This window comes from Podarcis gaigeae, assembly GCF_964106915.1.
Source record: "Podarcis gaigeae genome assembly, chromosome: 3".
Taxonomy (NCBI): domain Eukaryota; kingdom Metazoa; phylum Chordata; class Lepidosauria; order Squamata; family Lacertidae; genus Podarcis; species Podarcis gaigeae.
Genome location: NC_139680.1, coordinates 41,330,244 through 41,356,042, shown reverse-complemented (window position 1 = coordinate 41,356,042; position 25,799 = coordinate 41,330,244). Strand labels below are relative to the sequence as shown.

The window sequence follows — 25,799 nt, the reverse complement described above, 5'->3', positions numbered from 1 at the left end:
AAGCAGGCTCTGCGTCTCTCCCTCCTCCCCGGCAAGGAAACCATGATAGTAACCACTCTGAGACAAATCAAGAAAAATTGCGACCAACACTCTCCCCCAACAAGCGCAGTGAGGTCAAAACACACACACACACGCAGAGAGGGAACTGGCCCTAAAGTCGCAGGGCGCTGGGGGAGTGAACAGGAAGCAAGAGAAGGAGAAGGAGCCCTCACACACAGAGACACACACAGAGTGTCAATTCAAAGGCGGAGGGACAGCGCAGGGAGAGTGAACGGGAAGCAGGAGGAGGAGAAGGAGCCCTCTCTCTCTCTCTCTCTCTCTCTCACACACACACACATACACACAGTGTCAATTCTAAAGTCGGAGGGAGAGCGCAGGGGCGCAGGGAGAGAGAAGGGGAAGCAGGAGGAGGAGAACGATAGCTCAAGCACACACACACACACACAGCCCCTACAGTGGCTAATCCAAAATCGGACAGCAAAAAACTGCAGGCAGGGACAGAGAGTACGGGGTTGTTTTAAAGCAGCCAACCCCGCTCTGCTTCTCTCCCTCCTCCCGGCTAGGCTGGCTGAAAAGCTTCGCTGCTACTTAGCAGATCAGTGGGGAGGAAAGAGGAACATAGAGGACGGGGTTTTTTAAAAGCAGCCAAGCTCGCTCTGCTTCTCTCCCTCCTCCCCAGCTCGGCTCGCTGACAGGAGCCGCTTACACCCGCTTTGCTGTTTCAAAGCAAGCCACGGACTGCTCACAACTGCAGCAAATTCCCCCGCCATCTGTAGGCATTCGCTCCATAACACGCACAGACATTTCCCCTTACTTTCTAGGAGGAAAAATCTGCGTGTTATGGAGCGAAATTTACGGTACAAGAAGCTGTCTTATACCAAGTCAGTCTACTGGGTCCATCTAGCTCAGCATTGTCTACAGACTCTACACTGATTGGCCATGACTCTCCAGGTTTTCAGACAAGGTTCTCTCCCTGATCTACCTAGAGATGCTGGGGAAATGAACTTGGGACGTTCTGCAGGCAAAGCAAATGCTCTTCCATTGAGCTATGGCCCTCTCCAAATATCATTCTTCCATTTGAGGAAACACAGGTGTTTGGTGGTTCATATCCTGTTTGTCTCTGTTTATAGCATAAAAAAGCAAGGACTCAAACCTGAACCAAAACTTTTTTTCCTGAACCTGAACAGAATTAAGTCCATTTGACTGCTGATCTCAGGATTCTTATAAGACAGGGCGGACAGTCCAACTTTTCATATCAAGATGGCCACAAGAGTACTTTGAGACAGAGCCTGCAAGCTGCACACTGCCTTGTTGTGTGGGGGAGCAAGGCCAAAAATTCACACACACCAGCCTTCATGCTGCCTTCCTGAAGCCAGCTAAGCAAGGTGCTAGACTTTGGAAAGGAGGCATAAGGCTCTGGAAGAGTCCTAGAGCCCCTCCCACAGCTGGGAAAATGCTAACTGGGCTTTGGGAAGGCGGCAGGAGGACTCTAGAATCCGGTCAGAGCCCCCATGCCTCCTTCCCAAAGGCCAGCACCTCCTCTCCTGGCTTTGAGAAGGCAGTGTGAGGGCTGTGGAGGGTGTAATCAAATGTTGCCACAGTCACCAAAAGAGGCCTCGAGGGCCACATGCAGTCCTTGGGTTGTGTGCTGGACCACCCTGTTATAGGAGAAAGAGAACCTAGGCCCTGGAGCACACATACCATCTGCTCCTGTCAGAACGATCAATGGTCTGAGAAAACCGCTGCGGCAGATCCTGCCCCACCTTCCCTTGGACAACCCTGAGGGAGCCCAGGAAAGGAAGAACACATACCATCAGCTCACAGTTGGCCTGAAATGACTTTGTCACTCTTCATTTTAAATAACGTATTTGTTTTAATGCTTTAAAATAGTAAACTGCCTTGGGTGCTTTGGCAGAAAGGGAATTGCAGTCCAACAACCTCTGGTCTATTGTCTTTACTAAAGGGGCATCCACCCCCCACGTCCCCTAGTGGGCATTAAATTTCAAAAGCACTCTCTGCACCCCCATTGAGGATTCCACAAATCTGTTTCTACTTTGCTTATGACAGAGGATATACATTTGCAGTGTATTTCCAGTAAATGAAAGGCAAGGATAACTCTTTGGAAAGTGAGAGAAAAAAAGAATATGCTCAAAGCAAAATTTTGGACAATACAGTTACACGTGTTCACTTGCTGCTATCTAAATGCTAAATAGCATTGTTATTAACTAATATCATTACCTAAGCTCTAATAAAACTTTTAAACCACTTACGCATATTTATTTTGTTATATTTCTTTCCTCTATATAAGAGTGGCTGGGGAAACCCAGCCAGATGGGCAGCATAGCTGTCAAGTTACAGATTTGAAAATAAGGGACCAGCCGCCTTGAAAATAAGGGACCAGTGGCCAAAATAAGGGATTTTACTCAACTAGCTGAAATACAAAGTTAAAAGGGACCAGATAATTTGGGAGAGCAGTGCCGGTTTTTAGCTCTTCGTTTCCAGAGATTGCTGCTCAAGACACCAGCTGATGAAACATTGCAATTAAATAACTGCAGGCAGCAACCACTTTTCACGCAAAACGAAGTCCAAGCTACGAAGATGCTGCTGCAGTTCTGTATCTTTTCTCTCGTGCTCCATCTGCAGCTCTCAATTCCATCAGGTGGGGCGGGAGGAATGGGGGGGGGAATAGCGCCCGAAGTAAACCCGCAGATCAGACCATCTATGCTATACCACTACAAATCTATGGGAGAAGCGCTTGCGGCCCTTCCCTTGTAGCCCTTGGAAAACCTGCCTGCGCCTCCGCCTCCACCTCTTCCTCCTTTCTCTGAACTGCTTTCTCTATGGTTGCCCTCGCTCTCCTCTCACGGCACCTCAGCAATTCATAGGCCATGCCAGGCTGCCCATCTCATCCGGGTCCTTCGGCGGCACAGCCGCAGTACAGCCTAGCGGGAGCGGCAGCAACGGGCAGAAGGGAGGCCCCAGGCAGAGACGCTCAGTTCGGTGGCCGCGAGGAGGATGGTGGCGGAAGGGCCCAAGGCTCCCGCCAGTCCCGGTGGGGAGGGGCTCCCAGGAGCTGAGGCTGGTGAGAGGAGGCCGGAGGGGGGCGGGCCAGGCAGCCAAGCAACACAGTTGGAGCCTCCCTCCTCCCTGGCTGGCAGGGAGGGAGGGAGGGAGGGAGAGGAGAGGTTTCCTTTGAAACCCGGGAAATTTAAGGGACATCCATCAATAAGGGACAGCAGCAGGACATGGCGCTGGGATAAGGGACTGTCCATCCAAATAAGGGACGCTTGACAGCTATGATGGGCAGGGTATAAATAAATTATTTATTATTATTATTATTATTATTATTATTATTATTGCATAAAAACTTTGGGGGGAAATAAGTAGCAATAGCACACTCATAAGAAATGTCAACAGAGTAGCCTACCTCTTATGCATATCCAACAGTCAGTCCTCTTATTATGCTTAGCAAGCTCTTCTTCAGTCACCTCTATTAATCTTCCTTTTAGACCAGTTAGATCTTTCCCACTTTTAGTTAATCGAATCCAGTCCATAAGACTTCGGCCTGGTTTCAAAGGTACCTAGAAAGGAAGATAGGTTTGTGGAGGAAGATAAGTTTATTATGGTAAATAATTAGCAACAAAAAGCAGAAGTAGATTGGTTTCTTGCCATCCTTTATGGTGAACAGCAAAAAACCTCGTTTAATTCTGGCACACAAAGACAAAGCTATGCAAAGCAGAAGAAAATAACCTTCAAACAGAGACATAGCAGACAATGGTTAGGAAAGTTAGCATGCAGGACTGCTTCTGTGGTAAATACGAATATGTAATCTAATAATCAGAAAAACTGGGGGAGGGGGAGGGAAGTTCAATTTATTCCAGCCAAGTTCTCCTATCCAAACACATTTCCCTGAACAGACTCTTGGAATGGGGTATAGTTTAAGGAATGGGGTATAGTTTTAACCATGTTATAATTTATGTGGAAATTGTTTAACTTGGTTGTGTACTTTTGATATTTTAGTTATTATTTATGGCTATTTTTGTTATGTTCGTAATTAGGGATTTTTTTCATGTTGTTAGCTGTCTTGAACTATGGAAATGTGGCATAAAAATAAATGTATGTAACCAAGCCCCACGAACATCATTATAGCTAATGGTCTAAGTTCTTGAATTAATTTTTTTATCACAATTTCATATCCTGGCTTGTCTGTAAGCCAGTAACTATAGTTTTCTGGTTCTCATGTAGTGGGAAGTTATGGTTACCGTAACTGTGGCTTTGGGCCATATTTCACCACTCATGGGAAGGGAGGAGTAAAGTAACTACTTAATAAGCCAATATTTTATAGCATAAATGCAGTCATTGTGCATTTAAGTGCTCTAAGTGCACAATTTAGGCTTGGTCTTTACTTCTATATGAAATTAAATCAGAGACAACATTGGGCCAGGCAGTGGGAGGAGAGAGAGAAGATATACAAACTAGAAAGACAAGCATACAGCAAATCTCTTGGTCAAGGAGACTATGCTTTAAATGCAATTGAGAACATGTAACATAGGGGATTTTGAGGGAGGTTATTGTTTCCCCAACAGAATTTCAATCTCCCTACAATAGGGAGATACTTATGCTGGAAAACATGCAACTTGTGTATGCATGAGGAACACAACATTGCATCAGTTCCTGCTTTTCCTGCATCTTTAGTGACTCTAAATTTCTATTAAACTTCTCCTTAGATCTTGAATATGGGCAGAGCTTCACTCCAATTACTACTGTTATTTGTGTCACATTTAACAGCTGCATGGTTTTTAAAGTGCACATTCTTCTCTAAAGCTCAAGCAGCACTGCCGGCAAAAGAGCTGTACCATGAAAAATTCACTGACTCTACTTGTTGAGGACTCTGAAATTTCCACATTACTCAACAGGAATCAGCTGACATACCAACACTGTTGCCACATGGCTTCAGCCTTATACTACCACATGACAGCCCACTAGTTTCATAATAACAGCAATCAGCTTGAAGACACTTCGAAACGAATCTTCCTTTATGCAAATATTCCCCATACCCTGCCACTATTATAGTTTTAACCAAACACCACACTGGACTTAAGTTGAGTCCCAAACACATGAAAAGAATAGGATGCACGGAAGCATCTACAGTGGTACCTCGGGTTAAGTACTTAATTCGTTCCGGAGGTCTGTTCTTAACCTGAAACTGTTCTTAACCTGAAGCACCACTTTAGCTAATGGGGCCTCCCGCTGCCGCCGCGCTGCCGGAGCACAATTTCTGTTCTCATCCTGAAGCAAAGTTCTTAACCTGAAGCACTATTTCTGGGTGAGTCTGTAACCTGAAGCGTATGTAACCTGAGGCACCACTGTATAGTCTTTCCACAGCCCTAAAGAACAAAAAAGTCAGACACCGCCCGGCAGCTATTAGGGCTTCCAGGATAATGAGTGTTTTCTGAAAGCAAGCTTGAACCCTGGAGCTCCCTTCTCTTTTTGAAACTACGTGCCCCATAATTACACAACGGTCCTCAGAAAAGAGGAAACAGCCAGATGCATCTGTGTTGCCTGCAAAACACACACACACAACACAAGAAAAGGCAGCACGAACTGCTCTCAACCTAAAAGCACCTCTGAACCTCATTCCCTCGAGGACTGACACCATCCTCTCGCCGGGCAGAACTTTAGGAGCGGCGTAACAGACAGAAACTAAACAGGTACAGCTTTTCTCACTTCCTTCATCTCCGGGCCAGGAAAGGCTTCACCTGCCGAGTTTCCGCCTGTAACACCCATCTGGGTGCCAGATCTCTACCCTCAACGAGCAAATGAAGCGTTAACCCCCATTCCGCCTCTGCAGGTGCCAATGTGCAAGGCGACCCCTCTCACACCGCCAGCTTGCCCTGGGACCCAATAGCAAGGAGTACCACAGACCCCCCCCCCGGCCCCAGTTCCCGCCGCACCTTGCTGCGCCCTCCCGCGGCCACCCGCTGCTGGGAGCCTGGGGCAGGGAAAGCTTGAGAGGGGACGTTGAGCATCCTGCCGGCCGCAGGACAGCCGCCCCAGCCGCCTCCTCTTCTTCAGAAACTGCAAGCGGACGGAAAGAGCCGCTTCCGGGTCCGGCCCGGCGCCGAAGCAGCCAGTAGCGTAGCTGAAAGGCAGGCGGGGACTTAAAAGGCCGTACTGCGCAGGCGTGAGGTTGTACCGAGGCGGGGCGGGTGGTTGGAGCTCTCTCCACCGACGAGAGCGCGTGCCTAGGCCCCACCCACCAGAGTTGACTGACGGCGGCACCGCAAAAACCCACGGCGGGGGCGGCATCTTCCGCCCACGTGGTCCAGAGACGCTCCTAGTTTGCCGCTTTAACCGCGTGGCTGTGTTTTGTTTCGCGCACTCGCTGCGCGGGGATTTGTTCCTTTAAAATGCTCGCATCCAGCTTTTCGAGTGGCGCTTGCTCCAAGTGGCGGTAGAGGATCGTACAACCAAAACATCAATAATAATAACAACAATAATAATTCGAAGTATTTTTAAAGGGAAATTCCCTCATTCCGAATAGGATTCCTCATAAGAAAAGGGAAAAGTTGACAGCTATGATTATTACTAATAATAGTAATGCGAAGTATTAAAATAGACGTCAGTTTTGCATGCCTGGGTATTCCTGCCTCAACAAAAAAGTATTCAGTACAGTAAAGGTCGCCTGCCTAATCTCTCAGCCAAACCTACCTCACAGGGTTGTTGTGAGGTTGAAATAGAAAGTACCACTTACACCACTTCACCCGTCCCACCCCCATTCCTGCATTAAGCAGGAAGTTCTAATGAGGGCTTCTACACGTGTATAGCAACCCTACTCACGTTTGCATTACCTATCAAGGCATAATGCCTGAATACAGTTACTGTGGATCTCCATGAGCGTAGCCAGGATTTTTTTTGGGGGGGGGTGCAGAACCAAAGTTTGCTATGTATGCTATGCCCATGTTGATCTCACTATTTGATAGAGTACAGTTCTGAACTGTTTAGCCCACAGCAGTCCCTTCAAAGTCAATGGAGTTACTTCAGTGGAGGAGTAAGCAATTAATGCTGTAGAAAAGTGCTCAGAATTCAGTACATATTATGCTCTTTAGAAAATCTATGTGCACCAATGATTTAGGACTTTTTAATAAAACCTACTTTTCTTACCTGGAAAGTGTCTCTGTGTATGGAGATCATACCATGCAACAACATATTACTACTGCCTGTAAACACACTATTTATTTTGTAGATTTATATTCCACTTTTCAGAGAAACTTTCTTACAAGGCAGCTCACAATAATGTATAAAAACAATCAACAACGAAATGAAGAAATACAAAAAGAAAGCCTAACTAAAAAAAAAATGTTTTCACACATCAGGATACACAAATAAACTAATAAGTGTTCCTGAGTAAAAATGTCTTCAGAGTTCACTTAAAGGAGAAAGATTTCCATTACTAAAGTTGAAATTCTATGCAGCTTACTACAAACACACAAGAGCAGTATATGTGCTTGTGTGATTTTCATATACAATGTCCTACACATGGATCTCACTTTGTTTCCCTATAGGAGCAATTTCTATATATGAACTACTTTATATTCTGAGTGGTTCCAGTTTTACACACATGGAACATAGTTTGAGTTTATGAAGTGTAAATCAGCATTGAGTCAATCCAGTTTATCAAGTCAGATACATTTTGTACTCCAGTTGAGTCTGGTTTTAACTATTTATGGAGATTTCAGTAATCAAAAATAAGGCAATGTTTACTCAAAAGCAAGCCCCATTGTATTCAGTGAGGCATGACATCAGGTAGGATAACGAGATGCAAAAGAGGACGGGGTTTTTCCCACCTTTAATAGTTGTGCAGAATAGGAAATTTCAGCACCTTGCATGATAAACTACATCTGAAATTCTCTATTCTACACAACTATTTAAGGTGATGGAGCTCCATCCAAGTAGCTGTACATAGGATTACAGCCCTACAGCGCAATCCTATACTTGTCTCTTCAGAAGTAGGTCTCGCTGAGTTCAATGGGACTTCCAGGTTAGGATTGCAGGCTTAGATCCTTTGTTGACTTAAGAATGGAATAATTTAAGAATGAGTTGCCTCTTTCATTTTCTAAGGGCAGCTTCCAGAATGACAATATTTTCATATGTGATGTGTGACATGCAACACGGGAAACACAAATTCACATTTCTCCCTCATGCAGGTTTGCATGCTTCTCTTTTTTAACCTTGAAAAACAATACAAGGCTGAAATTCTTACATGAACATCAGTTCCACTGAAATCAATAGGGCTTCTTCTTCTGAATATGTTCAGAATCAGGGTATAGGACATAATTATTATTTTTCAAGTTTCTTTTTAAGGGATATATATCTGGACATATATCCAGATTCCAATATGCAAGCTCACCCCTCCTTACTTCTGTCCGCTGCCACAATGCATCCAACCATCTCTGCAGCTGTAATTCTAATTGATTCTGCTGCCCTATGGTACTACCAGCATAAAAGAGTTGCTATTTTCAGAGGAACAGAGGAGTGTAGCAGGCATAAAATAAAACAAAACTCAATACTGTTTCTATAAAAATGTAAAATGCTTGCTTTTAATGAAAAATAACTTACATATAAATTAGCTTAAAATACTATGATAGCATGTTGATATCAATATTAAATTAAGGAATGAATATGAACAGTGGTATTAACATTCACTATAATTAAGAATCCAGTTCTGCTCCAGAATCATGTTCCGAGTCATCACTATCTTCCTCATTCTCTGAATCTTCATAGAAGGAAATTGTGGCTTGGACAGGAAAGTTCTTCAGAAGTGCTTCAGCTTCTTGATACAAGTAGTCAAAGCACCTTGATTTGGGCCAGAATAACCTAAAAACACACAGAGACAACCTGTTCGGTTAATTTAATATTTAAGGGATTCATTTCAGTTTAGTTGACCTAGGGTTAATGTGAAATAACTTTTGCTGAAAATTACTTCTTTAGGTTTTAGAGTACATGCGTAAGAGGTAATTGGTGGAAATTGGATACTTCTTTCGGCTTACATGGTGGGTACAATTGGATGCAAACCAGAGTTAGGAGCTATAATATGTGGCTGCATTCTGATATTCCATTTACTAGAGCTACAAAAGTTCAGCAGGAAATGGAAGTTTCATGAGAAAACAGGCCCTACTTATGCCTAAATGTAATTAGGAGCACTTCACACCTAAAGTTTCCCTACAATTAGATATTAAATGATGCTGCAAAACTTTCTGAATGGTTTGGTACTGGTAATAGCTCTGCTCTTGTACTGCAAAAGGCGTAAATGTACTACATTCTTAGAGATGACACAGAACTTTGGTTCTGCAGCAGCTGCTTAGTGGGCCCATCACTTCAGTCTGCAACCCAGTTCCCCACCCTTGTGAAATACTCAGAATACTAAAACATACATTCTGCATAACTCTATAATTAGTAAAACAGAAGCCATGTAAGCCCTCAAATACAATTATTGTTGTACAAGGTCAAATAGATACCTCTGACAACTCAAACACCAGATATGGTTTGATAGCATCTGATGTGAAATTTAACGATGCAGGTCTGAATTGCTCCTGGGCACATATAGTAAGCAGGACATGCACACATACAAGAAAGGATAGCTTTGCACTGGAACATTTGCCATGATGCTTGATACTGACATCTCTGCATAGTACATTTTCTCGTTACCCCGGGTGAAAAAGCCAGAAACAGTTATACAACTGAGAGGGTGGGGATGTACAATCTGGTAGAGAGTTTTTCAAACTCGTCTCATCCTGCCACACAAACTATGTAGTCCACAGTTCTCTGGTGCAGCGAATGAACTCACCCATAACTGCAGGATCAGGAGAGAGAAGAACATCTTTCATGTGGAATTGTAATATACACCATAGGAATCATGGTCTTCAGTAGGTGGGCCATGTGTTATTCTATGACCACCAGGAAAGGCAGGTGTGCAATACAGGCAGCAGCCTCATAAAGCCTTGTGGGTCAGAGGGACAGTGCAATGATGTAGCTGCTGCCTGAAATTAACAAAAAGTGTCCACTGTTCTGCACCATAACCATTTCCACCTGTTGGTATTCTTCCCACTAGGCAGCTGTTAATGATGTAGGAGCCCTGCTAGGAAAAAATAGTGAAGATGGCCCTAACAGAGACTGTAAGGAATAATATTAATGCTTACACCTTACCTAACTGGATGTATATACTGTGTGAGTTTTGCTGAGTCTGTCTCAGAAGAGCTGCACAACTAGGAGTAATAAACAGGAGACACAGATCAAAAACAGAATGATTAACAGTATCCAGAAAGGGCAGTTTCAAAAGTAATATAAAAACTATTCCTGAGCATGGAACATTTGTGGAACGTAAGGAAGCTGGTTTTGTTTTAGCCATCTGTGGTCCATCAGATGCTGCTGAACTACAACTCCAATCATATCTGACCACTGGCCAGGCTATCTGTGGGTGGATGAGAGTTGGGAATTCAACAACATCTGAAAGGACCACAGGTTCCCAAGCCCTGCCTGACAGGTAGGACATGCATATTCAGGCATCACTTGTGAAAGAAACGTAAAGCAACATTCCTGATATCAAAGAAGAGTGTCATCCTGTTTAATTATTGACTTGGCATTTTTAAATGACCAAAGCTTTATAATGCATTTATAATGGATTCTTATTTGTATTGCTTGGTTGTATTTGCTGTATTTTGATTTTACAGTTTCTGTAACCTGCTTAAAGTAAAGGTAAAGGGGCCCCTGACCATTAGGTCCAGTCGTGGCCAACTCTGGGGTTGTGGCGCTCATCTCGCTTTATTGGCCGAGGGAGCCGGCATACAGCTTCCGGGTCATGTGGCCAGCATGACTAAGCCGCTTCTGGCGAACTAGGGCAGCGCACGGAAGCACTGTTTACCTTCCCACCGGAGTGGTACCTATTTATCTACTTGCACTTTGACGTGCTTTCAAACTGCTAGGTTGGCAGGAGCAGGGACCGAGCAACTGGAGCTCACCCCCTCGCAGGGATTAGAACTGCCGACCTTCTGATCAGCAAGTCCTAGACTCTGTGGTTTAACCCACAGTGCCACCCGCGTTCCTATCTGCTTAGGGATTTATATTTTTGCCAAAAACGTATATAACTTTTCTAATTAATTAATTAAAGCATGCCATCAAAATAAGTATGACGTTGCCCTCACTATTGCCAGCTTGGGCTCTTTGGGGAGGAAGGGTAGGGTATAAATTGAACCAGCAGCAGCAGCAACAAAGACATAAAAATAATGTCAAATCCCAATATGACTTCCTTGGAGGTTTTTAAGCAGAAGTTGGCTGGCCATCTGTCATGGATGCGTTGGCTGAGATTCCTGCATTGCAGGGGGTTGGACTAGATGACCCTCGGGATCCCTTCCGACTCTACAAATCTGTGACTTTTCCCGAATTGTGTTTAACTGACAGCCTGAAAAGGAAAGGACGACTTTCCCATTCTCGCTCCTGCACACCCACAAAGTTAACGATCCAAGGACCAGCTTAGTCAGGAGAACACAACTCGCCACTCCAGCCAACCCACGTGGGATTGTTGCCGCTTTAATCAGAATGGACACACTCACCGCCCTGTAGTTTCGCCTGCGCTGCCTTTCTGCATCTTTGGGGGTGGGAATCCAAGGTCTCCAGAATCCTCCGGACCTGTAGAATCAATAGAAGGGAATACAGCTTTGCGTTAACTGGGCGACACAAAAAAGCGGTCGGTTGTTGGAAAGGAGGGTGGAAGAAAGGAAAGAAAAACACTCGAAGCCTATGATTTCTGGAGCTGGAGGAAAGCGCGGGTTACCTCGCTTGTCCTCTGCAGCAGATCCGGGCGTTGTGCGCGCCAGGTGGAGAAGCACAGAGGCGCAGCCGAGAGCTGTCCATGCTAGGTCGCTGGCAGCAGTCGAGGCAGCCCAAGTGGCGCGGACGCCGCTGGCGCACCGCTTCCTCTTCCTCCTCCTCTCCTTGTCGTTGTGTCTCCCCTTCGGGGGCTTAGCCTGGCCTGGGTTCTGGTGCGGCTGCCGCCCGAGGGGTTTTTATAGCTCTCGCCGCGCAGGGTCCCAGCCGCTTTCTCTCATTTGCCGGAGAGGTAAACAAAAAGGCTGCGCGTGAAAGGCGCGTCAGGGTAAACAAGGAGCGTGGACGCGTGCGAGCTCCAAATGGCCCAGGGAGAGGTTTGGCGAGGGAGTGTGAATCGCACTTGAGCAGACACATGGCTGTGTTGTCCTTCAGAGGGGAGAGCCCACGCTTGGGCTCGGGCTGCGAAGTGTCCAGCGTGAGAAAGCCAGCGTGTGTGTATCTGTGTCCGAGTGTGCTCAGTTTTGCTGGGAGAAATGCCGCTTCCCATGTTGGAAAATTCCTGCAACTGTATTTTTAGTTCATTCGAATATTTAGTTCTCTCTTTCCCAAAAATCGTGTCCAAAACAACTTGTAATGATGAAACAATCAGATCCAACGCAAGGAAAAAAACAATAGAATTGAACAATAAAAACAAATATATAAATTTCATATTCTCTCTCTCTCTCTCTCTCTCTCTCTCTCTCACACACACACACACACACACACACACGGGCGTAGCCAGGATTGGGGGGGGGGCAGGACTTTTGTTAGGGGGCAGAACCAACCAATTTGTCAGTTAAGTATTTCTATTTTTTTACTTTATGGGGAGGGGCAGCTGTCCCTTCCTGCCCCCCTTGGCTACACACTGACACATGTATGTATATAACAATTTTATATATATATATATAACAATTTAAAATACAACAGCAAGAACAATGAACTGAAACAAAACACCTGAAATACCCAAAGGCATCCATAGAACACCATAGAAGAAATGACCGAAAGTTTCAATGGAGCACTATCTAGTTTATACATGTTTTCCAGAAATTGCCCACTCCATGTTTATTTTTCACAAAGAAGGCCTCCCCACATGGCCTCCGCATGGCCTCCAGGAAGGAGCACTTGGATCCTGGCCACATTGCATGGGAAGTACATGTGCCAGCACCACAAGCTTTGTGCCACTTACAAAATCATGGATGTTGCTTTAGCTCCTAAAGCTGGTCTGTGGTGTTGCAATAGAAGGCTAGAGTCAAAAGCTTACAGATTTGAAAGCACATTCCATGGGAGTCAAGTGTTTTCCATCAGGGTGCCAATTACATAGACCTAGTTTGTGTTGTTTATGATGCATTTGGCTCCAATTTTCCACATTTATTGGGTCACTAGGAATATTTCATCAGTTCGGGGGTGGCTTATGTTACCTTTGAATTGGAGCTGTTGATTAGCTGCAGGAGGGTTTATGAGCTAAGCACACAGTAAAACAAAATACCACTCAAGGCAAGAGCAGGGGTGATCTATACTGAGGGAAAAGAGTGTTAAAGGTTTGAATAGTGGACTGGGAAACTGGTATTGCATGATAATATGCAGAGGAACTTTAGGAATATTTTATTCATAAGAAAAGTAATACTATTTGAAGTGGTAGTTGTCACTTCAATTATTTAAAGCAGGCTGAACAGTGCACACAATGTGTGCACACCTATAGAATGCCTATAGGTGTCATGGGAAGAAGTAAGAATGCACAGTGAAAAGCTGCATACCAGATATTAGTATGGTCATAAGCCAAGCAAATAGCAACTCTCCCCCTGCCAAGGTAAAACAATATCATATAGTTAATGCACAGTGTTTTTATGGTCTTAAAATGATCATTATTATGACTGGTAGGGCATATGTGAAGGAAGGGCTTGTATATTACAGGGTCCCCTCTGCAAGTTTAGTGTATGTGTGGTTACTGTTCCATGTGCAGAATGTACAGAGACACATCTGCCAAGATAGGCTTGTCCATGTAATAGATTTCCATAGGAAGTCTAGCCTCCTGGTGAAGTGATAACTTGGGTGATGAGCCATTAAGTAGTCCACATTGTTGCATGTCAATCCAATCTCTGAGCGGTGCAAAATTCCAGGGTTTCCAGGCATGCTTACCCAGGGTTTGTGTTTCCTTCAGGGATGCAGCACAGTGGAGACTGTGGTGTCTTTATGATATATGGTTTATTTACATACATACGTACAATATGAGACTACACTGGAAGGTTCATCAACACCCCAAGAGGGTTTTGCTTCCCCCATCATCAGAGCCTTAGATTCATACATTGCTCTCAAATGTTGCTCTGACTCTCTCTCCAGTTTGCTGCTTTAGTTCTGGTCCACAGCACTGCAAAAAACTCTATTCCGGCTTTGTCTGTTGAGGAAGAGGCTCTACCCATTTGCTTTCTCACACTGAGCTCATTAATCCCCTAATGGCTCATCACCCAGGTTATCACCTCACCAGGAGGCTAGCCTGGCTATTCCAAGAATTAGAAGCCTTGATTAAATTCTAACACTTGCTGGATCCAGGGATTAGAGGGGTCCGCCATATACATAGCTTATCACCCCAAACTCATAGAGTGCACATGCAGCAGCAGAACTTCAGTTAAATGAATCATTGCTTGGAGCGCACGTTGGATTGTAAAGTATTCAGACTGAGACTTGGTATAAAATTAAAAGTTTATATTTATTAAAGGAAGAACATTTTTTATATACCTAACTAGCTAGTAGGGATGCGGGTGGCGCTGTGGGTTAAACCACAGAGCCTAGGGCTTGCCGATCAGAAGGTCGGCGGTTCAAATCCCCGCGACGGAGTGAGCTCCCATTGCTCGGTCCCTGCTCCTGCCAACCTAACAGTTCGAAAGCACGCAGTGCAAGTAGATAAATAGGTACCGCTCCGGCGGGAAGGTAAACGGTGTTTCTGTGCACTGCTCTGGTTCCGTGCGCTGTTGGCCACATGACCCGGAAGCTGTATGCCGGCTCCCTCAGCCAATAAAGCGAGATGAGCGCCGCAACCCCAGAGTCGGTCACAACTGGACCTAATAGTCAGGGGTCCCTTTACGATTAACTAGCTAGTTGGAGAAACAAAGACGTTCTACTTGCCTTTTTGTTCTTAGAAGGTAGATCAAAATGGCCTTTCACTTTTAGGTCCTGTAAAAGTGTGAGGATGAACAAGTTGTAAACAGGATGCAACCTAAGATGTATCAGTCTAAACTGAGCAACAAGTCAGCATAGAGATAAAGGTAGAGGGATAGTCTAGGAATCCTGAAGTTCATCAAGCTATCCGTGCAAACCCCATGCAAACTTCACTCATTAAGCTGAGTTGCACCCGAATTTCCAACAGGAAAGTCATTACTGACAGCAATTTCCACTCTGATGACACAGAAGATGCATAGTTTGGTGTGAAAAGATATTGAGTAGACAGCAGATGCAGTTGGCATATGTCTGCTCCAGCCGTTTTCCAAAATGGCCTGCAACCATCCTCTTGCAGCACTTATCCCATCAAACATGACTCCTCCATTCATAAAAAGTACATCAAACTACAAGTTTGGGGGTGTTTTAATACCAGCCCATTCCATTCTACTCCATTCCATTCCATTCACTGCATTCCATTGCTATATTGCCAATAAGAACCAAAATATGTGGAATAAGGAAGCAAAGAAGCCTTGAGCTACCACAAATGACATACATGCACCTCTCAGAGAGTGTCCTCCCTGAGATGGCCCCGAATCACATCTGTCCCAGGGCTTTGTTTACGCACAAACACTGCCAAGGATTGTGCCCTAAAGCCATTAATAGGCAACAGTTATAGAACAGAATAAGATAATGGAGTTGTGCACTCCAAAATAATCTTGGGGTCACTACAAATGACACACCCACTCCTGCAGGACAGTATCCTCTGGAAGTTGATGTTGAATCACATCTAACAGTGCTTAGTTTAGGTGCAGGTCATGTGCCTCCAATGCAATAATAGTTAAAACTATTTACTATGAGTAAGATGAGTAACTAGGGATGCACATCCCAAAATAAGCTTCGTACCATTACAGATCATACAGTCATATCTTGGAGAGTGTTGTCCACGAGGTGACAGTGAATTGTGACCTGTCCAACACTTTGGGTGCAAGACACTGACAAAATGTGCTTAAAGGTAGAAGAAGTAAGTGGGGATGTGCAGCTCACAGTAACCTTTGTGGTACCTCAAATGATGCACCCAAATGTTGAGGAGAGTATGGCCTATGAGAAGCCATACAATCATGTCTGACCCAATGCAGGGTAGGTGCACATGATGCTGACAGGTGTGTGTGCCCCAGCCAATATTAAGACAAGATTTCTATAAATGAATAATGAACTGGGGGTAAACTTTGGACCACCCCAAATTTTATCTCTAAGAATGAATTCATATATATAGGCAATTGTTGCAACAATCAATGGAGTTGGGGCTATCCAATATCAAACTGAAGGGCAGATTATTTAAGACCTCACTGCCACTGTATTCCCAGGTGTAACACTTTCCTTTTCTCCCTTAAGAGTAAATGGCATCCATAAACTTATATGGAAGAAACAAAAGGGGTGAATGTAGGGTTGTGGTTGACTATTTAAAGTGGTATATTACTGCTTTCAACGCCTGGTGCAGATGAAGCCAAGGCCACTCTGCAGTTTAACAAAATGTTGGGAATTACATACCGTAGATTCCGGCGTATAAGACAACTTTTTAACCCCGGAAAATCCTCTAAAAAGTTGGAGGTCGACTTATACGCTGGGTATGGGCTCGCTGGGCAGCGTCAGGCTCCGCCCCAGGAGGAAGCTGCCCAGCGATGCTAAGCCGGTTTCGCTGGGCAGCTGCCTCCCGGCGCAGAGCCCGCCGCCCACTGCTGCTGCCCAGCAAAGCTGCCACGTATAAGACTGGGCGTATAAGTCGACCCCCCCCAAATTGGCACCTGCCAATTTGGGGGGTCGTCTTATACGCCCAGTCGCCTAATACACCGGAATCTACGGTACTTTATGAGTGTTAAAATATTTATTTGTGGTATTACAACTTACAACAGTTCTGCTATCGTATCCAATACTGATGATCACACACACACACAAACACACACACAGCCAAATATATAAAAAGTATAAATTTTGCTTAACCACCTCTTTGTGTACATATGCTGCAGTTAATGTCCAAAGTTAAATGAATATTGATTCTGACAATTCTAGACACGTTTTGTAAATGTCTAAAGAAAGATAGATATAGATACTAGATATATGCACACATTTAGGAGATTGTCAATTTGGACATTTAGGGGATTAATTTGGAATTGAGCTATTTTTGAACATTTGGCTTAATATATTAATTGCAGCTTTATCACTTAAGTAACCAGGCATTTGGACTGAATCCATCTTAAGAAATGTTTTCATTGTCCACAGTGCAACACTGGGAGATAATGCCGTATAACATGGACACACAAGAGTAAGCACTGAGATCTGGGCAAACCTGAGTGTGTTAATCCAAACAAGAAGGGTGTTCACAGATGGCTCAGGGTGAGATTTGGCAGGGTGGTGCTAATGACACTTTTACATGGGAATATCTGGATGGAAAACATTCCACTCTTCATTTTTACCTCTGAGTGAACAAAGTTTGAACAGAGCTCTTGCTATCACTGGAACAATGCTGCATTGTGGACCTTCTATTTGTAAACAATAAGCAGAATTATATCTCTATTTTACATATGCAATGTTAAGGGCTTAGTGTGTGTTACAGATCTTACTTTTACAGCCAGGATTCTGTTCTGCTTCACTACGGATGACAGGAAAACACCCAAGGTAATTAGTTTGTCACCTCTTTATCACTAATGACTTTCTGAGGTTGAGAACCTCTTATTACAGGAGATTCCACGGTCTTGAAAACTTGCAGAACCAGTCCACAGGATTTTTTTTTAAATGTGATGTAGTCAATCTGTGTTGACTCATCCAATACATATTAGCTAGGTGTTGAGTTGGACTTCTGAATATTTAGCATAGGATGAGCTGCAATATGGACACACACTTGGGGCTGCTACAAACATGTCAAAATTCCAACAGAGAAAGCTCTTCTGTGTAGGAAATAGCATTACTGCATGAACTGAACATTAGTGTGATTGCATAAAGCAGTTCACCGCTGGGAAATAAAATGTTACTGAAATTATGGGGAATGGGGCCTGATGTAACTGTTATCATAGATTCATTTCACAACTAGTGACTCTGCATATACCTAGAATGCTGGTTAGGTAGATAATTTCTCTGGGAATAATCTCTGATGGGTGCAACTGCTACGTGTCCTCCAAAATACTTTTGCACATTGAAAAGTTTAATACTGCAATCACTACTAATTGCACCAGCAGTACCATCAGCCAAGAAAAAGAGAAATAACACTGTTAAGAAAAGCAATTCAAACAGCCCAATTTAGTAATCATCTCAATAGTAGTTTTTATCATTTTTGGTAAGACTTCATATTTAGACTGCAGTTTATGAACACTTCTTTAAGAAAAAAACATTTTGGAATTTAATGCAAGGTACTTCTGAGTATATGCCTATGATGGGCTGCATATTTCTGAGTACTGAGGAACTGTGAACATCATTCAGATGAACAAAACAATGTGGTTATTCCAACTGTAAACAAGGAAATAATTTTTTTAATCAAAATATACTGATTTTCTATTTTGATATGAGGAAGGGTTTTGGATTATCAATTGAAAGTAATGAATCCTTTTAGAAGAAACACTACTACTAAAAAAAACAATTCTCAGCAAGCTAATTTTACTATATAAAAAAAGGTAAAGGGACCCCTGACCATGAGGTCCAGTTGTGACCGACTCTGGGGTTGCAGCGCTCATCTCGCTTTATTGGTCGAGGGAGCCAGCGTACAGCTTCCGGGTCATGTGGCCAGCATGACTAAGCCGCTTCTGGCGAACCAGAGCAGCGCATGGAAACGCCGTTTACCTTCCCACCGGAGCGGTACCTATTTATCTACTTGCACTTGGACGTGCTTTCGAACTGATAGGTTGGCAGGAGCAGGGACTGAGCAACGGGAGCTCACCCCGTTGCGGGGATTCGAGCCGTCGACCTTCTGATCGGCAAGTCCTACGTCTGTGGTTTAACCCACAGTGCCACCCGTGTCCCAATTTTACTCTATAAGCAGAAGGAAAATGTTCGTACTGAAAAAATGAGTTCTGTTGTTCCATTAGCAAAACTATTTTTTAAAGGGCTTGTTAGCTCCGAAACAAATCTCATGTGTATGTTCATTTATTACATTTTAGAAAATGTAATTATGCAATGCTACAATCCCATACATGCAGAATTTAGTAAGAATGTCACAGCGTATGCCCATGATTGTCCATTCAGAAGTAAGGAAACCTGCCTGCCAGTTCAGATCTTCTTTGCTTACATCCTACTAACATTTGAAATGGGTTTGGCTGGGATGCAGGAAAAGACATCTTCCGTGGCCATGCCCACACCTTGGAACACCCAGCCAATGGAGGCCCATGTCACTTCTCAGATGGCCCTTCTGCCCCTGTGCAAAGACATTTATTTTCCAGCAGGCATTTGGCCTGTCAAGGTGTTAATTTTAATCTCCCTGATTTGTTAACTGGAAGTGTTTTATTGGCTTCCTTTTTTCACATTTATTTCATTTTATTTGTGTAATGACCTTCTGTCCTTCCAGAAAATTTCTCATGAGGCAGCAAAGATTAATATGTGAGTTTAACCAACACATAGGGTAACATCTAGGGTGCCTATCTGCTAGCACAACATACTTGTGCTATGTGCAACAAGGAGCTCCCCATCCTCTCTGCTTATAGCTTTCTGTATACCCCCAAAATCTGCTTTGGGGTGGTGGACCCTCTAAAGAAAATGGGGGGGGGGGTTGCAGGATGCTGCAGGGAGAAGAAAGGGAGGGAACGTTTCTCTGTGCCAATGACGTCTGCTTGTACAATGTGGATATCTCCCATAATAATAAAACACAGAAAATCAGTACAAAATGCCTATAAGAAGAATATCAAGTACCAACAAAAAACACCCAAGTAGGCAGCTCCAAGATTACAAAGATATAGCTAAACCAAACATGTTGATAATAAGATTGCAAGCTGCCTTGAGCATGTCTTTTTAATGGATAAATATGCTTGTAAAAGAAAATATAGCCCTGCTGAGTTCAGTGGGATGTACTCTGGCTGTAAGTGAGTTAAGATGGCAGCATCAATTTGAGAGGCAGTGTGAGTCAAAACAGGTTCCCACCTCTTAAGCAGTACCACTTCAGCTCACTAAAAATTAACACCTCTCTCTTAACTCTGAACAAACAAGGAGCTTCCTTCATTGCAGACAAACCTTTCAGAATACAACTGAAAATGGCAGCTGAGCTCTCCTTCCATTGTCCTCCAATTCAATGACTATGAAACATTTCTAACCAGGCAGTGTTGATTGCACTTCTTATTTGGGAAAACTGTGTTCTGCCTCTTATCACTACAAAAAGTACTTTTTGTATTTTTTTTATGGTGGAATCTTATAAATGATGATGATGATGATATCTTAGTAATTGAACTAATAGGTCACATAATTTAAGGCAGTTTCCATGCATCAAAAATATACAGATTTAAAAACCAATAAAACAAGTACTGTACTGTATATAACAGACCATTAAAAACAAACTAACTAGGGTAGACAACACAAAAAATGAAACACACAGAGGAGACCAGTAATTACACAAACACAAACACACACACACACACACACACACACACACCCTAAAGCAGCCAGCAAAATTGTCATGGCAGGCTGCCAGGAAAATCAGAGCATTGATGTCTGGGCCAGATGACAAAAGTCCATTCACCACATGGAAAAGCTCTGTGCACACTTTCTTCACTGCTATCATTGCCACATAATAGGTGCAATAATGCATGTTCGGTCAGATTTGCACTACCTACCCTTTTCCCCGTTTCATCGCATGCAGGTCACTAAAGGACCAAGGTGACCTACACACGCCACAGCGTTGGCAAAGGAGGATGGAGGTGCGCATGTGTGTTGTGTGTGCAAACTTTTTGCTTAACTGGAATGTAGTATGCTGTGCAAAGGGTCACATCCCTTGCTCCATGCTCTTTTGTGACTTGTTAAGGTATTGGGTACAATCCTAGTCATCAATTCTAGTCCCAAACCATCAGCAGATTCTACCCCGATAGAAGAGTCTTGGTGGAAGTCTTTGTCCAGAAGGCATAGAGCTTCTAGCGGTAGCTTTAGGATAGCCACCTCTGTAGATCAGCATCTTGGGGAGCCATAATCCTTGGCATGACTCTGAAATGGTTTCAGCCCTCTGGCAGGAGGCTGGAACAGAGACACACCCAATGCCCGAGCCAAAGTTCTACCTACGTATGTTTGTAATCAATAAAGTTGTGGCCATTTTTAATGCAGTTCATTGTCTGTTTGAGTTCATCTCATCACCCCTTAATTTAACCACTGCCAGGGTGAGGGTGACACTGTGACTGGGACCACAAAGAGTCACATCCCTTGCTCCATGCTCTTTTGTGACTTGTCATTCTCACTTTTGCCTCCCGCTCCACAGCTCTCGAAAATTGCCCACAATAGTATGCTGTGCTTGGGCTGGAAAGAGTTACTCCTCTGCCCCACCCCTCTAAGCCATGAAGAGATTAAAAATGCTAAAGTGAAATGTTTATGTGGAAGCTTATCACAAAGGCACAAAGGAACTTATATAATTCATTTCTACCTCTATTTCAAATCGGAACCAGTAAAGGCAGTGAAGGTCCTGTGTGAGTGTTTGGAGGCAGTTGGAGGATGGATGGCAGCTAATGGATTGAGGCTGAATCCTGACAAGACAGAAGTACTGTTTTAGGGGGACGGGGGTGGGTGGGGGTGGAGGATTTCCTGGTCCTGAATGGGGCAACTGTGCCCCTGAAGGACCAGGTGTGCAACCTGGGAGTCATTTTGGACTCACAGCTGTCCATGGAGGCACAGGTCAATTCTGTGTCCAGGGCAGCTGTCTACCAGCTCCATCTGGTACGCAGGCTGAAACCCTACATGCCCACAGACTGTCTCGCCAGAGTGGTGCATGCTCTGGTTATCTCTCGCTTGGACTACTGCAATGCACTCTACGTGGGGCTACCTTTGAAGGTGACCCAGAAACTACAACTAATCCAGAATGCGGCAGCTAGACTGGTGACTGGGAGTGGCCACCAAGACCACAAAAAAATGGTCTTGAAAGACCTACACTGGCTCCCAGCACATTTCCAAGCACAATTCAAAGTGTTGGTGCTGACCTTTAAAGCCCTAAATGGCCTTGGCCCAGTATACCTGAAGGAGCGTCTCCACACCCATCATTCAACCCAGACACTGAGGTCCAGCACCGAGGGCCTTCTGGCAGTTCCCTCATTGTGAGAAGCAAAGCTACAGGGAACCAGGCAGAGGGCCTTCTTGGTAGTGGTGCCCGCCCCGTGGAACACCCTCCCATCAGATGTCAAAGAAATAAACAACTATATGACATTTAGAAAACATCTGAAGGCAGCCCTGTTTAGGGAAGTTTTTAATGACTGATGTTTTAATGTATTTTAATCTTTTGTTAGAAGCCACCCAGAGTGGCTGGGGAAATAAATAAATTATTATTATTATTATTATTATTATTATTATTATTATTATTATTATTTTGTAAAGGGGGGGGAGACTCACTTCCATCAGTATGTCATTCCAATATTGCTACCATTTTGTTGACCAAGAATAACACGGTGGGAGTGGGGGGTGGAGAATAGATAAAGATATGTCACTTTGTTAATTAGGCATGGTAGGCATCATGCGGTTCTGCATCAATATGCTAACTGGTTAGAAGCATACATCAGAATCATCACCACCATACCACTGTCAACCCTTCTCAACTAGGTATTTTCAAGACAATGTGGCTTTTGCTGTCATTAAACAATGGATTAGGCCTATAATTCTGCAGCCACTGAAACTGATTAAACTTAGGCAGAGTCAGTTGCAATCTTAACGTACAAATAATTGTGCAGTTGGGTAATCTTAGGCTCTGGACTTAATAGTCTTATGGAGGGCTGTGTGGTATTTCACTTATTTCAAAGTGCAGAAACTAATTCCTGCTGCATTTGGGGATTCTAATTTTTGTCTGAGTGAGCCAGAAGCACTTCTAAGTCCTGCCTGGGTAGGCAGCACTGACTGCAGTCATAAGCATAGTTTCTTGGAAGTATGTGCCAACACAGCTTATTTTTGAAGAAACTTGTTTAAGATCAGAATATTCATTTGGTCCAGCTTTTGTTCACCCCTTTCCTACTCTTTATATTTTACAATCCTGTCATCTGTTTGACAATTGTATCGAACTTTTGTGGGCAGCATATCCCCAGAAGATTAGCAAAATTGTGACTAGTAAACCTTATTGTTGCAACCAAAATAACTCTGACTTGCTATAGGAAAAAAACATTTTCTTCCTACAATGAAAAAGTGCTTGCTAAAAGTTCTGGAAGTAACAGACATGGACAAGCTGATATGTATGGTTCATCAGATAAATGGACTGATAGATTGGACTTAACTTTCTTACTTAGTATTAAAATCAAAATACTTTGTCAACCAGATTGGAGTTCTTTGGGCAACATCCACATCTTCTACAGTGGTACCTCGGGTTAAGTACTTAATTCGTTCTGGAGGTCTGTTCTTAACCAGAAACTGTTCTTAACCTGAAGCATCACTTTAGCTAATGGGGCCTCCTGCTGCTGCTGTGCCGCCGGAGCATGATTTCTGTTCTCATCCTGAAGCAAAGTTCTTAACCCGAGGTAATACTTCTGGGTTAGCGGAGTCTGTAACCTGAAGCGTATGTAACCTGAAGCATATGTAACCCAAGGTACTACTGTATTTGTGTGATGCAACTTTCCTCTCCTCTCCTCTCCCTTGCAGTCCCCCCCTTAAAATCTGTTCCAGAGGGTCCCCCAACCCTCTGAAACAGATTTTGGGAGGCTGAGGGCCTGCAGAGGGAGAAAGAAGCAATCTATTCCACTGGTGGATGGACAGCTTTGGGTTTCCCCCTTTGTATTTATGAAAATATCTCTCTGTTGTGTGCTGCCCTCCCCTTTAAGCATTAACTTCTGCTAAAATACCTCAGGACTCTTGCTTGCTTTTGGTCTAAACCTCTAGTGGAGTTATAGGGCCTCTACTTGGTGATTCCAGCTACCTGGTGTGCATATAAAATGCAGAACAACTCATTTATATTTCCTAAAGGTAAAGGTAAAGGTACCCCTGCCCGTGCGGGCCAGTCTTGACAGACTCTGGGGTTGGTGCGCCCATCTCACTCAAGAGGCCGGGGGCCAGCGCTGTCCGGAGACACTTCCGGGTCACGTGGCCAGCGTGACAAAGCTGCATCTGGCGAGCCAGCGCAGCACACGGAAACACCGTTTACCTTCCCGCCAGTAAGCGGTCCCTATTTATCTACTTGCACTTGGGGGTGCTTTCGAACTGCTAGGTTGGCAGGCGCTGGGACCGAGCAGCGGGAGCGCACCCCGTTGCGGGGATTCGAACCGCCGACCTTTCGATCGGCAAGCCCTAGGCGCTGAGGCTTTTACCCACAGCGCCACCCGCGTCCCTATTTATATTTCCTACCCCACTATAATTATTTAGCATGAGTTACTAAATATTCACTTTGAATGCTGAGCAAAAATAAGAACAGTTACAGATAGGTAGCCGTGTTGGTCTGCCATAGTCAAAACAAAAAAAATTCCTTCCAGTAGCACCTTAAAGACCAACTAAGTCAGTTCTTGGTATGAGCTTTCGTGTGCATGCACACTTCTTCAGATACACTGAAACTTTGTGTATGCCATCAAATGCCAACAGTGTCCTTCAGCTCTCTATATTGGACAAACAGGCCAGACTTTACGCCAAAGAATAAACGGACATAAATCGGACATCAGGAATCACAAGACAGAGAAACCAGTAGGAGAACACTTCAATCTCCCAGGACATTCTATACAAGATCTCAAAGTAGCTGTTTTACTACAAAGGAATTTCAGAAATAGACTGGAAAGAGAAGCTCCTGAATTGCAACTTATCACCAAACTTAAAACCATGGAGAGACCTGGTCTGAACAAAGACCTTGGATTCTTATCTCATTATACATGACAAAGCCATTTTTCACCTTTTCACCCCTTGCTTTTTCCTGTAAGACCTATTGCAGTCGTTAAGAGTCGTCAACAGGCTCATCACAGCTATCTGCCAATCACCCATTCCCACCACCCTTCTGAGTAATACCCCTCCCCACCTTCTCACTATATAGAAGGGTCTGGAAACTTCTGTTTCAGTGTATCTGAAGAAGTGTGCATGCACACGAAAGCTCATACCAAGAACTGACTTAGTTGGTCTTTAAGGTGCTACTAGAAGATGTTTTTTCAAAAATAAGAAGCCTTCTTTGGTTCTCATGAGCTCACCAAGAGCAACTGCAACAAGCCCAAGTTGAGTTACATGCTGAATATATACGTTTCACAGGCATTGTTAAAATGCTCAGCTTTCTAGAAACTTGAGCAGAAATCTCAATAGTCTTAATGTCTTCCCTACTTGCCTATGACAATTTTATTACATTATATATTATCCCATTCAAGATTTCCCCTCACAGTACTTTGGTGAAAGGAATAACACTAACAGATTGTTAGGTTTATACATTAAGCTCATACAAAACACAATGGATCTTTCCTATCCATATTTAATTGTGCAAGAGAGCAATGATGCATTAATAAGGAAGAAATAAACAAAAAATAATACCTATATTTCTTAGTTGAATAATTTTCCTGATGCTTAGCAATAAGTTGATTCTGATGACAACATTGTGGTAATATTTTCCCATTTAATCAGTGAATGTCTAGAAAATCTGTAATTGTTACTGTCAAGGGAGGGATTCTGGTTAGTGG

General features: G+C 43.8%; 2 protein-coding genes across 4 annotated transcripts in view; both read right to left on the bottom strand.

The window, feature by feature from the left end:
• The window catches only part of CYB5R4 (cytochrome b5 reductase 4), a 34,087-nt gene extending 27,845 nt beyond the window's left edge, over positions 1–6,242 (bottom strand). Inside the window, exons 1-2 of one of the 3 annotated variants that reach the window (XM_083730461.1) lie at positions 5,955–6,242; positions 3,428–3,581 (exon numbers count right to left, since the gene is read on the bottom strand). In XM_083730461.1, the coding sequence (XP_083586587.1) occupies positions 3,428–3,581; positions 5,955–6,029 (229 nt within the window). In that variant the 5' untranslated portion in view covers positions 6,030–6,242. The remainder of the gene's footprint in view (positions 1–3,427; positions 3,582–5,954) is intronic. The other 2 variants (XM_083730463.1, XM_083730462.1) reach the window with 2 other exon arrangements.
• Positions 6,243–8,572: 2,330 nt separating this feature from the next.
• RIPPLY2 (ripply transcriptional repressor 2) lies at positions 8,573–12,314 on the bottom strand. The gene is made up of 4 exons (XM_083730960.1): positions 11,831–12,314; positions 11,610–11,685; positions 10,207–10,265; positions 8,573–8,877 (listed from the first exon to the last, which is right to left on the bottom strand). Exons 1-4 carry the CDS (start codon positions 11,908–11,910, stop codon positions 8,712–8,714), a joined length of 381 nt encoding a protein of 126 aa, XP_083587086.1. The 5' UTR covers positions 11,911–12,314; the 3' UTR covers positions 8,573–8,711.
• Between the last annotated feature and the right edge of the window lie 13,485 nt (positions 12,315–25,799).